An 11,990-nucleotide genomic window follows, 5' to 3' on the forward strand; every position below is an offset into this window, starting at 1 on the left:
ACGGTAGTACATCAACAGTTAAAGAAGTTTAGAGATTAATTTTACTCCCAGTGGCAGCAGCTTTAACCAGCAGAAATATTCAAAGCAGTTAGTCTCCTAATTTGTTTAAAGTATAGTTTCGTTCTTTAAAGAGCTGAGTTTTCTGCATCACTGGTCTCCAGTTGTCTGAACCGCACTTTTATCTTGTATCCTTGTAGCACCCTGTCCTGATACATTAGTAACTGTGCTGGGAAAAGCTACCATCCCTTCTGATGCCTGTCGGGCCAAACAAAGGAAATTTAATGTAGCAATTTTTGTCGGGGAATACTTTGCAGCTCTCTTTCAAAACAAAGAGTTTTGCTACTACATTTCCTCTTAGTGGTGTGGTGACAGCCAAATGCTGTCAACTTGTGACGTGCTACTGAAACACGCTGACTTTTCACTTCAGCTATCACTTTACAATTAAAACAGTTCTGTATAGAGAATAAAATAATACATTTCTGTGAGAAGCATTAATACATTCAAACATTTTAGTTAGTACTTTGTCTGAATGGCATTGGGCAGAAGCTTTATGGGATTTATTGCAGCTTGTAAAAAGTCAGGCAAGACTGAAACTGAGATATTTGAGGAGGTAGGAGCTTTGAATGCACATACTTTGTATTAACTGTGTTGTATCATCAGCTTTTCACAAGTATTGATGAGTGTTTGCCACAACCTACAGTTATAGTGTGGGTATGTCCTCATCTTTCAGCGCTGGCTGCTGAGCTGGAAGGAAATGGTCCCACTCCCGAATCTGGTCACAGGTGAGTCCCCAGCTAGTGAGAGCCACCATCAGGGATGGGGAACACCATGGTGGCCCTGTGCAAGGAAGCATTGCTGAGCTGGTGGGTCTGGATCTGCTAAAATTGTAGTGGCTGGAACTGAGGAAGAGGGAACAGGAAACACAGCAGAGAAAGGGAAGAGGAGGAGCTAGGCTTCAGGGATGGGCTGAGGAGGATCACGCCATGAAGGTATCTGTAAAGAGAAAAAGTTGGGAATCAGTAACCTGGCTGAATTTCCCACTCATTACTTTAGGCTAATTTGGAAAGAAATTTTTCAGCTAAAATGGCCAAGGACCATATAAAAATTAGACATATAAAAAAGAGAAAAACCTTTTAAAATGTTATTTTGTCCAGAGAATTATCTTGAAACTTCAATAAATGGCAAGATGATACCATTTCTGTGTCTGACTGCCTGGGGAGATGTAAAAATCTTTCCATGCACCTGTAGTTCATGCATTAAAACATCCAGTTTGAAACATCCCTCAGAGAACTTGCCCATCCTAGCAAATCCCTGGTACACTGGGAAGAGCTTTTACATGGAAGTAGCTTTAGTAGAAATAATTTTTCACAAGCTGTCTGCAAAGATCCCAGCAGGGACCTGAGCCTCCTGCTGCCACTCACGGGTGCCTTGCTGAATGTATCTGCTCTCCAAGATACGATAAGTGCTGTCAGGGAGTTTTCTCACCCCTTATTACCTGAGGCTTCCCCCTCATCCCATGCTGTAGGGCACAAAAATCATGGTGCTCAGGGTGTGAAGGAGAGCCGTGGCCTGCAGGAGGCTGGAAGCAGTGTGCGCTGCAGAACAAGCCAAATCTTGTCTTGCCTACGGAAATTTCCAATCCTGCAGCTAAGGCCCTGCCAACGCCTGCCTGCTGCAGAGGGGAGACAGGCTTATTCCTCACCTATGCTGCTGGCTGCAGGGCTCCCCACGACTGCCCCCAAATGCTGCCAGGCAGGATGGCTCTCTACATAGCCCAGGGAATGCAAGGTGCAATTTCAAGTTTAAATTAAATGTGCATGTGTGCATGCAGAGAAAGAGACAGGAAGACTCACCTTCTGCTTTTAGAGGTAGCTTGTATTAGCTACCTGTTTATTTGGTGTGTCCTTTCCAGTTTGTAAGCCGGTATCTGTTAGATTGCAGTTATCTGAATGTTTTTATTACTATTTTAAAAATGGTTGTTTCAGGGTGTGAAATGTAGTGGAGAGGAAACAGCAACTCCTTCCTGTGTCCTGACAGAAATGAGTTCAACGAGTAGGACGCTGAGTGGAGATGTGCACAGCAAGGTGTGATGGCACAGCAGTATGGCTGGAAATGCCACCTGCCAGGACAGCAAGAGGCAGCTTTTACTCTCAAGTATGTTTTGAGGATACTTGAAACCTGCGTGCTGGGGATGGACTAAAGTATCCTGCTGGGAAGCAGCTTATGCTGCTGGCTCTCAAGGGGCCCCATCAACTCTGACAGCAGGGTTACTGCTCCATTTTGGGACACAAACTGTGGTGTTCAGGGTATTCACACTGGGATTGCCCAGCTACAGGTGGTTATCTCCCTCCATCCTCTTTTTAATCTTTCCTTTCCCTTCTATGGCATTCAATCTGATAGCCAGCAAGAGGAATAATAACGAACAGATGACAAACTAATTTCCATAGTGCTGTTTCGGCAGTGTTACTTGTTTCTTCTCCTATGAAACTGGAGTTTGAACTTCCCAAGGCCCCAAACACATTTGAAGTGTTCTCAGCTGTGAGTAAAGATTCCCTCCAGCCCCTGTGCAGTGTGCTGGTGTACAAAGTGACTTCAATGCTGTACTATGCAGGATCTGATGATCCATGTGGCAGAGAGTGTCTGTAATCTATACCATGCGGTCACATTTCAATACCGGGAGCCACTGAGATTAAAGTCATGATTTAAACCACTGGAGTAAATATAGTTTTTACATTAGCACACTGCAGATCTAACTTGGGGGATTATGTCACAGGATATTTTTTCTGAATTGTCTCAAATAAAATCTTCAAGGCCTCCCGGTTATTACCATGGTGATCTTGCTCCAACTCTGCACTGAAATTTCCCAGAGCATTTTATAATCATATTTGTGAGGGATTAAATGTTTGCTCTACTTGAGTTTGCCTTCATACTGAACTTTCTGCAGGAAACCAGGCAGGCAGTTGGGACTGGGGACACGTGTTGAATTTCAGATATCAAGTCAACCAGCCTTTTTTCGGCTGAACTTTGGATCCTTTTGGGCTGGAGCAGATTAAATTTACCTTGCTTCAAATGAATGTGAGATGCTTTTCTGACAGAACAAGGCTCCTGTGTCATCTCATTTCTGCAGGATAGACAAGCTCAGCCCCAGAAGGCCTCCAAACTGGTCATCAGGCTTGTCTTCTTGGAGAGCTGTACTGAGGAAACAGTTTGGCCCTCACCGTGCTGCAGAATCAAATTGTCAGGAATTAAAGCAGTTGTAAATGGAGCTCTTTGAGAGAAAGTTATTGTACGGCAGCAGGGCTGTATGGGCTAAATTTAGCCATTAAAATCAACACAAAAAAACACAGCCTTCTGCAAGCTGGAATGATTCAATTTGACCAAAAAGAAAATTGTTCCTTTATTAAGCTAATTGTATCTCCCAACAAAAAGGCTTCAAACTGAACCTGGCCCTAAAGCTGCCTTGGGGAGCCAGGAAGCCAAGAGATTGCAGCCAGGTGTTTCATAAAGCCAAGTCTCTTAATCTTTCTTTTACATTGGCAAGGGGCAAAGCAGCCAGCCTTCTGGAAATACACTAGCAAGTGCTTCTGCTCTCTTCTCTCCTTAAACTGTATTCTTGTTTCATTTTATCCCATTTGAGACAGGGCTGTAATTTACAGGGATTTGTTTCCAGTGCAGGTCCTGAGACATTCCCACTGCTAAGGCAGTTTGAAAAGAGGAAGGACCAGTCCCAAGCCTTACCCAAAGACAACGTTGAGACTTTCTGATGGTGAACTCACAAAAATAAGGCCATTTCTGTGTGAATGTGTATGCTATATGTAATCTTTTGATTTTTTTTCAGAGCATTTGTCTTTCTTGGCACAAACAATGTATTTTATGGCAAAATGCAACAAACTCTCACTGTCTGCAGCTTGGTCATAGGACCCAGGGCTGCTGGAGTAAGTGTGTGCAGATCACTCTGTGGGCTAACTGGTACTGGCAATGCCCCGAGTACCTCCACGCTGCAGTGCTGTGCTGCGTGTGCAACTGAACACTGACTGACTGCTCAGCGAACCCCAGGGCCCTGAGTGTGTTGTCCTTCTCCCCTTGGCAGCACAGACTAGGATTTCTGATAACGTTGCTAAGCCTCTGCTTCCTTCCCAGTTCCTAACCAAGCTTCAAAAATATCCTCGAGTGGGTGAAGCTATCCTGGAGAATGTTTTTATGGGAATAGTCTAACATTAGCCCTGAAGAGGGGACAGACTTACCATTTCAGGCTCTTTCTCTTTCATGCTTTTCTACTCTGCTTCCCTCCAGGTCCTTTCCTATTCCCATCAAATGTTTTTCTTACGTTGTTGGGTTTTTCCATCACTGAGAGTCCTTGGCACGCACAGCTTTAGAGTGTGGTTCCAGCTGTCACTAATTTGCAAGCCTTTGTTTCAGCTCAGTATACTTTTATGCCATTTTCTGTCTGAGAATCTGATTCTGCATCCTATTGAAGAAGAGAGCCCACAGGGGAATGGAAAATGTTAAGACCCCTTCTGAAAGGAAAAAAATGGAGTCACACTGAAGCAGGTGTTTAAGCTATGTTAGAGGTGGCAGAATTGGGAACAAGACCCCAGAGTCCTGCTTAACTCTCAGCAGCTGATGTATCTTGCCTGGGACCATCCTGTGTGATCTCTGTAGTTTAGATCTGGATCACTGCACCATTAGGGTATTCAGATTTGGGCTTGACTTGGGGGTTCCTTTAACCATGGGTACATTACTCTGACGTTGGTGATCAGCTGAAAGCTGATGTGACGAGTCTGTTGGTACTCTTTCACAGCCATAGAAATCATGGTATTGATTAAAAACAAAACAGCCGCGAGGTGAGATGGAGAAAGCTCAACTACTGCCGTGGATGTCCGGGACCCACCTGAAGCTCCACTGGGCGTCGCGAGGCAGGCGAGGGATGCCCTGGAGAGAGGGGTCCGGAGCAGGCGGCGACGCCCGGGGGAAAGGAGAGAGCGTAGCCTCGGGCGGGGAGAGGGACCGGGAAGGGGAGGTAGGATGGAGCGCGAAGGCTCCTCCGGCGGCTCCCCCGCTTCCAGGGGACGCAGCGGGCGGGGGCGGCGGCGCGGGAACAGCGGTGCGGGGACACGTCAGGCGGGAGGGAGCGCCGGGCTGGCCGCGAGTGGGCTCCGCTGCCGTCTGGGCGTGCTGCCGTGTGAGCACGCTGCTGTCTGAGCATGCTCCCGCGGGGCACCGCCGGCTATATAACACTGCCAAGCCCCGGCGGCAGCGGCAGCGGCTCCGCTGAGGCACCCGGGGAACATCGCACCGCGCCTCTGCATCGCTCCGCACCGCGCCTCTTGGCATCGCTCCACTCCGCACCGGACGGTACCGCACCGCACCGCGCATCTCGGCACCGCGCATCTCAGCACCGCGCATCTCGGCACCGCGCTCCGCTCCGCACTCCGTATCTCACTGCACCGCACTCCGCTGCCCACCGCGCCTCTCGGGACAGCCCTGCTCCGCGCGGTACCGCACCGCTCCGCGGGGCCCGTCCCTGCCCGGCCGCCGCTGCCCACCGGAGCCCCGGCGCCCGGCACGGCCGAGGCAGCGAGCCCCGCTCCGCCGGCCCCGGCCCCCGCGGCGGGCGCTCCCGCGGGCGGCAGGATGGCCGCGAAGCCGGCCGAGCTGATGGGCATCTGCTCCAACTACCAGGCGGTGATGCCCCACTTCGTGTGCGTGGCCGAGGAGTTCCCGCCGCCCGCCCGCCCCGCCAAGGCCCCCAGGGGCAAACTGCGGCGGCCGCGGCAGTCGCGCTTCAAGACGCAGCCGGTGACTTTCGACGAGATCCAGGAGGTCGAGGAGGAGGGGGTGTCCCCTATGGAGGAGGAGAAGGCCAAGAAGTCTTTCCTGCAGTCGCTGGAGTGCCTACGGCGGAGCACCCAGAACCTCAGTATCCAGCGGGACCGCCTGGGCAGCTGCCGCCTCCGCAACAGCCTCGACTCCAGCGACTCGGACTCGGCCCTCTGAGGGCAGCGGGACCCGGCGGGACGCCGCCCGGCTCGGCGGGACCTGGCGGGACGCGGCGGCACGGACTGGGCTGCAGGGAGCTGACCCACCGCAGGCCCAAGAGCGCCCGGAGCGGGCAGCCGCGTTGGGATGTTTTCTAAGAAAGCGCTTGTACCTTCGTTTCTATTTGATTGTATGAAACTCTCCATTTAAAAGACAAAAAAAAAAAATCTTTTCTATTCGTTAGAGGAAATTAGCTGTTTTAGATGCATTGAGCTGCTGGACTTTATATTTATTTTTGCATTTAAACTGTTGACTGCATTAATTTAATATGTTTCTACCTGAATGCCTGTTATCATTTCCATAAAAGAGTAATAAAATCCGATATATTTGCACAGTACTTATCAGGCTGTCCTTATTTGGGTGATCCGACTGTCCTCGTTCAGCTGCCTTTCCCCTTTGTAGGCTAAAGGGATTTAAATGCTGTTGGTAGCTAGTAGGGAACCAGCAGTGCTTTCCTCGGGGATGCTGCTTGGAGAGGTTTTACAGTCTGTACTATCAGGTATAAGCTGCTGAGACAAAAATCAAGTTAGACTGATTTTAGACAACTTTATTTGCTTCTTTGAGATCTTTGTGTTAACCTGAATTGATGGTTAAGGAGTGTTTGTAATTGGTTGTGTCTGAGAACCTTAATGTAACTGGGCAAGCCTCCTGAATTCACAAAAGTGCATATATACTTTCTGTTCTCATCCAAGTTGTTTTTGTCTCTTCTCCCCTTCCCCTTCTGAATTATTTAGTGCTGCAGGTTTAGTAATTGGGTAGAATGTGATTTTATTTACTAGAGCAAGCGGTACTATGTGGTCATGCTTCTCTTGGAGTTAAAAAGCATGGGGATTTTCATTTGTTATAGGACTGAAGTTTCTGTGAAGCTTCTGCATGTGTGTGTATGTGTGCAGGTGCATGTAAGATTTTCTCTGTCTATGGCGTATGTGCTGAGGAGCATCTGAAGCTCTCTGCAGAATGAAAAGCAAATTCCTGGGCTGAAAATATTCTCACTGTATTTTTTCCATTCTCTTGAAATATTCTTTTGCTAATAGTGTGATCCCATGGGAGCATCTTCCTGCAGGGCAAGCCTCTGGCAGTTAGCAGGTATTAGATGATACTGAGCTGCAGTCTTTAACTAATATTTCTCTGATATGATTTTCTGGGGAGTTACATCTTTTATGTCCTGACTTAAAGTGCAGTCATACTGATTAAAAGAGAGAGGTAAGGGCTGGAGCAGAGGGAAGAAGATGGATGTGGTGCAGGAGAACAGGATGCCTAGTTAGGACTGCAACCACAGAGTTGTACCCTCTGGGCACTGAAGAAAGCAGATGACCTGAGCAAGGAACCCAGTGGTGGCTGCCAGCTCTGGCACAACTGAAGCCTGTCTCTCTCTAAAGCTGAAAAAATTCAGAGGGCGTGGGGGGTGGCTTGGTTTTGGACAGGTCCTTCACCAACTACAGGAAGAGTTTTAAAGCTCCCTTGCAGTAGGAGAGCCATCTGACCTCCAGCACTAGGGGAGGGTTGTGCATGGAATTCAGCAGGTAAGGAAACAGATCTGGACTCTGACTTAACCTCCTTGTAAAAAAAGCATTAAATTACCTTATCTGTCTTCCTGTATGCAGTCTGTGAAACAGCTTGTCTCCCTTTGCCGTTAGACTGTTGATGATTGCTTTCTCCGTAGATGCAGTACATATATACACAGTATCTATGCACAAAGCAAAGCAACTTGACCTCCAGAACAGCTTTCAGTCAGACAGAAAAACTGGAATCAGTAAGACATAATCAATTACCCGCAGCTGGGCTAATTTTCCTCAACAAATTCCCAATGTTGTTACAATTTTGGGAGTTTTGGGTTTGTGGAAGGGTTTGCAACATTTAGCCATGTGCCTAAATGCTGCATAATGTATGCAGTGAGCTAATGAGCTCCATAAGATTTCCAGAGGTTCTATAGCTTCTTTTCCATACTACAGGTTTTAGGCTACTTTTCAGTCTCCTTTTGCTTTCACTTCTGGTACAAATCCCTGTGACACACAAAGTGTGTAGTAGCTTCAAGGGGCTGTGAGTGCATGATCCTTGTCCACGCTCATCGTTTCTGTTCAGCATCTGGGATTACTAGCCCTTCCCATCCCTGCTTCATCCTGCAGCTGTGGCACCACCACACAGGAGGCACAGGAGGCTGTGCTGCACCAGCCAGCAGTGGAGCATTGGATACTCACTTCCTGGAAGGGGGAAGATACCCTTGCTTCAAGAGACAAATGATGATGTTAACACAGAGGACAAAGAGGATTTGAGAATTTGTCGTAGCATAATCTTTGGAGAAAATGGCATATTCCAGTGGTTAGGCTGAATAAATAAGTTTCTCTTCAACTGTTCTTTGTTAACATTTTTCTTCTCCATCTCGGAGTGAATAACATGGGAGATGCCAGTGCTAAATATAGGCTAATGTTTATCTTCCAAACAGTTACAATCAAGGAAAAAGAGTGAAAAGCCAGAGTGATTTAGCTCTGTCCTGGATAGGCCTTCCTGAATACAGCTGGAAAAATAAACCTCCCTTCCAGTCTTCCTGTGCTGCTAATTTTGAAGGTTTCTCTTGCAGTGTTTTTTAGCATCATGACTATCGTGACTATCTGTCCTGTAAGGATTTCAGGAAGACCTATTAATTTCCCTTTAATGAGGGTAATGACTGTATCAAAGGGTTCTGAGTCTGTCACCCACTCCCTAGACTTGAGATGTGGGTTGTACATTTCCCTTCATCAATTCACAGCTTAAAAGCATCCAACAGATGCCACTTACAGTGATGCTCAGCATGGCAGTGAGTAGGCACAAGCATTCCATGCCTGCACAGGAAGGAACTGGCAGCCAATCGCTCGTGGTGCAGCAGGAGGTGTCTCAGGGCAGAGGGGAGACTGAGCACCCCAGGAGTTTCTTCAGCACTATTTTTCCAAATTACAGGAAATTGCACAGCAGAATTTGTCTTTAATGGGACTGTCTTTTATTCTCATATCACTTCATGTGTAAATCATTCTGTCCTCTGTGGCAAGAGGATCATCCGGTCAGTAAAAACTTGAACTTGAAAGAAATTCTTTTACTCTCTTTCTGTTTTGTGTCCAGTCCTCTTCAAGCCTGTCAGCATTTCTCCCCTGTGCTTGTGTTAAAAATGCTGTGTTAGTGTAAAGCTGATCATGCTGGCGTGGTGGATCTGTACCTCTGCACCTTACTTGGCCCGACCAGTGTAGAGGGGATCTGAACAGCGTAGTATTGTTGCTCTACTGGCATCAGGGAAAAAATCCTCTTTGTACATCTTATGGACAAGCTTTTTCTGCTCTTTTTGCAAACATTTTAGCTAAATTTAACTCAGTAATTCATGGAGGATTTCTGGATGAAATTTAGTGTCCACTTCAAGAGGCTGAGGACAGTCTCCTTTCCTAGCTGTGTGTGCCCCATTTCTGCTCTTGGATAACTTCTCTTACCCCTGAGTTTCCAGGGATTCACTGGGGACAAATATGATAAGGTGCTTGCAATTCCTGCAGGTTTCTGTGTTGGGATCCTGAAAATGCATTTGCTTTAGGAGCTGGTTAATGATATCTCCTGACCTTTACCTGTGCTGTGGGTCTGATTCTGCAGCACACAGTGGACAGACTGTGGGACACAGCTGTGGGTAAGAAGAACCACACAACTGTTGTTACCTAACCTCCTAAGTGACAGCAGACCCTGGGACAAAACACAAACTCAGGCATCTATTTAATTGTCAGGCTGACAGCAAACAAATTGCAGTGTAAAAGGGACTGATGGGTGAGCTCCAGCAAATCTGATTGCTGTGGTTTCTCAAACGTCAGCAGTGCAAGCCGTTTGCTGGCTGCCCTCCATGAGGTTGTGGCTCCCTGGCGCTGTTCATAGACCTCAGCCTCCATGGCCCCCGATCTTACATGCAGGCTTTTGAGACACCACCAGAGAGATCAGCATGGTTCTCCAGGCTGCATCTAGGCTTGTTTGAACCTCAGCTCCCATGGCATGGCTCAGCTTGAGCTGTCTTTTGTACATGGGACTTGCATTTCTGTAGGGGAAAAAAACCTTGGGGAGGTGCAAATAGTCTGAAATCCCTGTGCAGAGCTCAGACTGGCAGTGCAGTGATGGTGCCCTGGATTTGCAGTTTGACTTTTCACAGCCATCTTAAATAGAGCATACAAGTTGTGTACAGTGCTTCAGCAAGGCTGGCTTCTAACTGTAGGGGTATTTTTTATGCTGTAAAGATGCAAGATTACATCCTGAGCAGAAAATAATCAGGTGTCCAGTAATAACACAAACAAGAGGATCTCCCCTTCTCCTTAAGTAGGAGGCCATTGCACAGTACAGGGAGGTCGTCATCTCAACCCTCCAGGCTTTATCAACAAGTAGTACGTGGTCTTTCACTTCCCCTTGAGTAGCCACCTGAAGTCAGGTGACTGAATTTGGAGGACTTAATTACTTGTGGGAAGGAATTAACTTCCAAGCAGCATCTTACCACATGTATGCATGTATGTGTCCCTGTGCCTGGTCTGTCTAGTCTAGAGTGAGTGCTGCTAACAGCAGAGCAGCCCTTGACTGTAGAGCAAAGCACCTCCAGATATTTAACTGACAGTGCAATTACTTTAACTGGTACCAGGGGAGAAGGAAATACTTCCTGCAAAGGCAGTAACTGTGGAGTCAGTCATGTAATGGTGTCTCGTGCCAGAGCAACAGCTTTGGGGCTATTAAATGTGTGAACTTAGTAATTATGCATTTATGACTCCTGTGTTGGCAAATGCCATGCTATGTTATAAATAGCTTAGGGACAGATCCTGATTTTGGCTGCACTGGTGTCAGATTGGCTTTGGTCCAGCTGTACTCTGGAGTTGATCTGGATTTGCTCCTTGTTCATTCATACAATTTGCTGATGTTGCTGAGCATGTTTCTGGACTGGCTTGAAATGTCCAAGACACTTCTCCCTTGCTGCATCATGCCCAGAATACTCTGAAGCTTCACACAACCTTACACAACTTCAACCATCCTTGTGCTTTGGAAGCAGTGTGGATGATATATGTCCACTTGGCTGGGACATCTATTCCCTGCTCCCAGACGAAGCAGGAGCCAGCAGCAATGATGGGGAGAGGCTGGGGCAACTGGAGCAAGAGGGGAGGGAGCTTTCCTCTGTCTCCTCTGTGAGTCCATACTAATATGAGACTGCAGAAGACTTTCTTTGAAACCAAACCAAGGTTCACCTGGATCCAATTTCAAACAAAACAAGATCTACCACAATAATTTACAACTCTGCCTTGAACAGAGATTCTCTGTTTGGAATTGCTTGCATTGAAGAGGTTGAAGTTATTTATTAGGAACTCGTGAAAGGGAAGTTTTCTTTGTTGGTGTGATTTAAAACACTGTTGTTGTAGAAGTGTTTTATTGGTGGGGGGTTTTTTTGTTTTTGTTTTTGTTTTTTTTTTTTTTTTTTTCATTTCATGTGAAGAAAATGACCTTTCTTGGGCAGAAGAGAAGGTGACTGGTGAGGAGGGAGAGAGGGAGGGAGGTAACACAGTTTGCTTGTGAACAGCTCTTGGCTAATACAAAACCATGTGAAGGTTGTTTATGTGCCTGTTACTTTTAATCTTGGGTTCTTGCAAGTGAGTGTTTTCCTTTTGAGAAGTATTCAGAGGTCCTGACCGTGATGCTTAAAGATCCATGTCAGCTCTGTTGTCTGAGGGGACCCTTCACTCTGAGGCCTTGAATGTTTCAGGGGAGGTTCAGCAAGTTAACATGGTTTTTCCACTGTTTCTTATGTAAAAGCAAACAGCAGGAAAACAGCATCAGAAACATGGGTTATCACTCATGCTTACTGTTAAACATTTGCTGTTAAGTGGAGCTGGATGCATTTCAGCTGCACATGACTGGCATTTGTTGTTTGGGAATCTATGCTCCAAGGTTCTCTGTGTTTTGGAGGCAGGTTGGATGGCTGA

At 47.0% G+C, this 11,990-nt stretch overlaps 1 protein-coding gene and 1 long non-coding RNA gene across 2 annotated transcripts; both read left to right on the forward strand.

The window, feature by feature from the left end:
• Positions 1–736: 736 nt before the first annotated feature.
• LOC113963284 lies at positions 737–3,334 on the forward strand. The gene is made up of 4 exons (XR_003532709.1): positions 737–782; positions 891–989; positions 1,986–2,154; positions 3,128–3,334. It is a non-coding gene; the product is annotated as an uncharacterized LOC113963284 (long non-coding RNA).
• A 1,923-nt stretch (positions 3,335–5,257) lies between these two features.
• On the forward strand, positions 5,258–6,376 carry CUNH11orf96 (chromosome unknown C11orf96 homolog). Its single transcript, XM_027704385.1, has one exon. The coding sequence runs from the start codon at positions 5,635–5,637 to the stop codon at positions 5,995–5,997; it is 363 nt and encodes a 120-aa protein (XP_027560186.1). The 5' UTR covers positions 5,258–5,634; the 3' UTR covers positions 5,998–6,376.
• Positions 6,377–11,990: the final 5,614 nt, after the last annotated feature.

This window comes from Neopelma chrysocephalum, unplaced genomic scaffold (genome assembly GCF_003984885.1).
Source record: "Neopelma chrysocephalum unplaced genomic scaffold, ASM398488v2 Primary Assembly neopelma1_24, whole genome shotgun sequence".
NCBI lineage: Eukaryota > Metazoa > Chordata > Aves > Passeriformes > Pipridae > Neopelma > Neopelma chrysocephalum.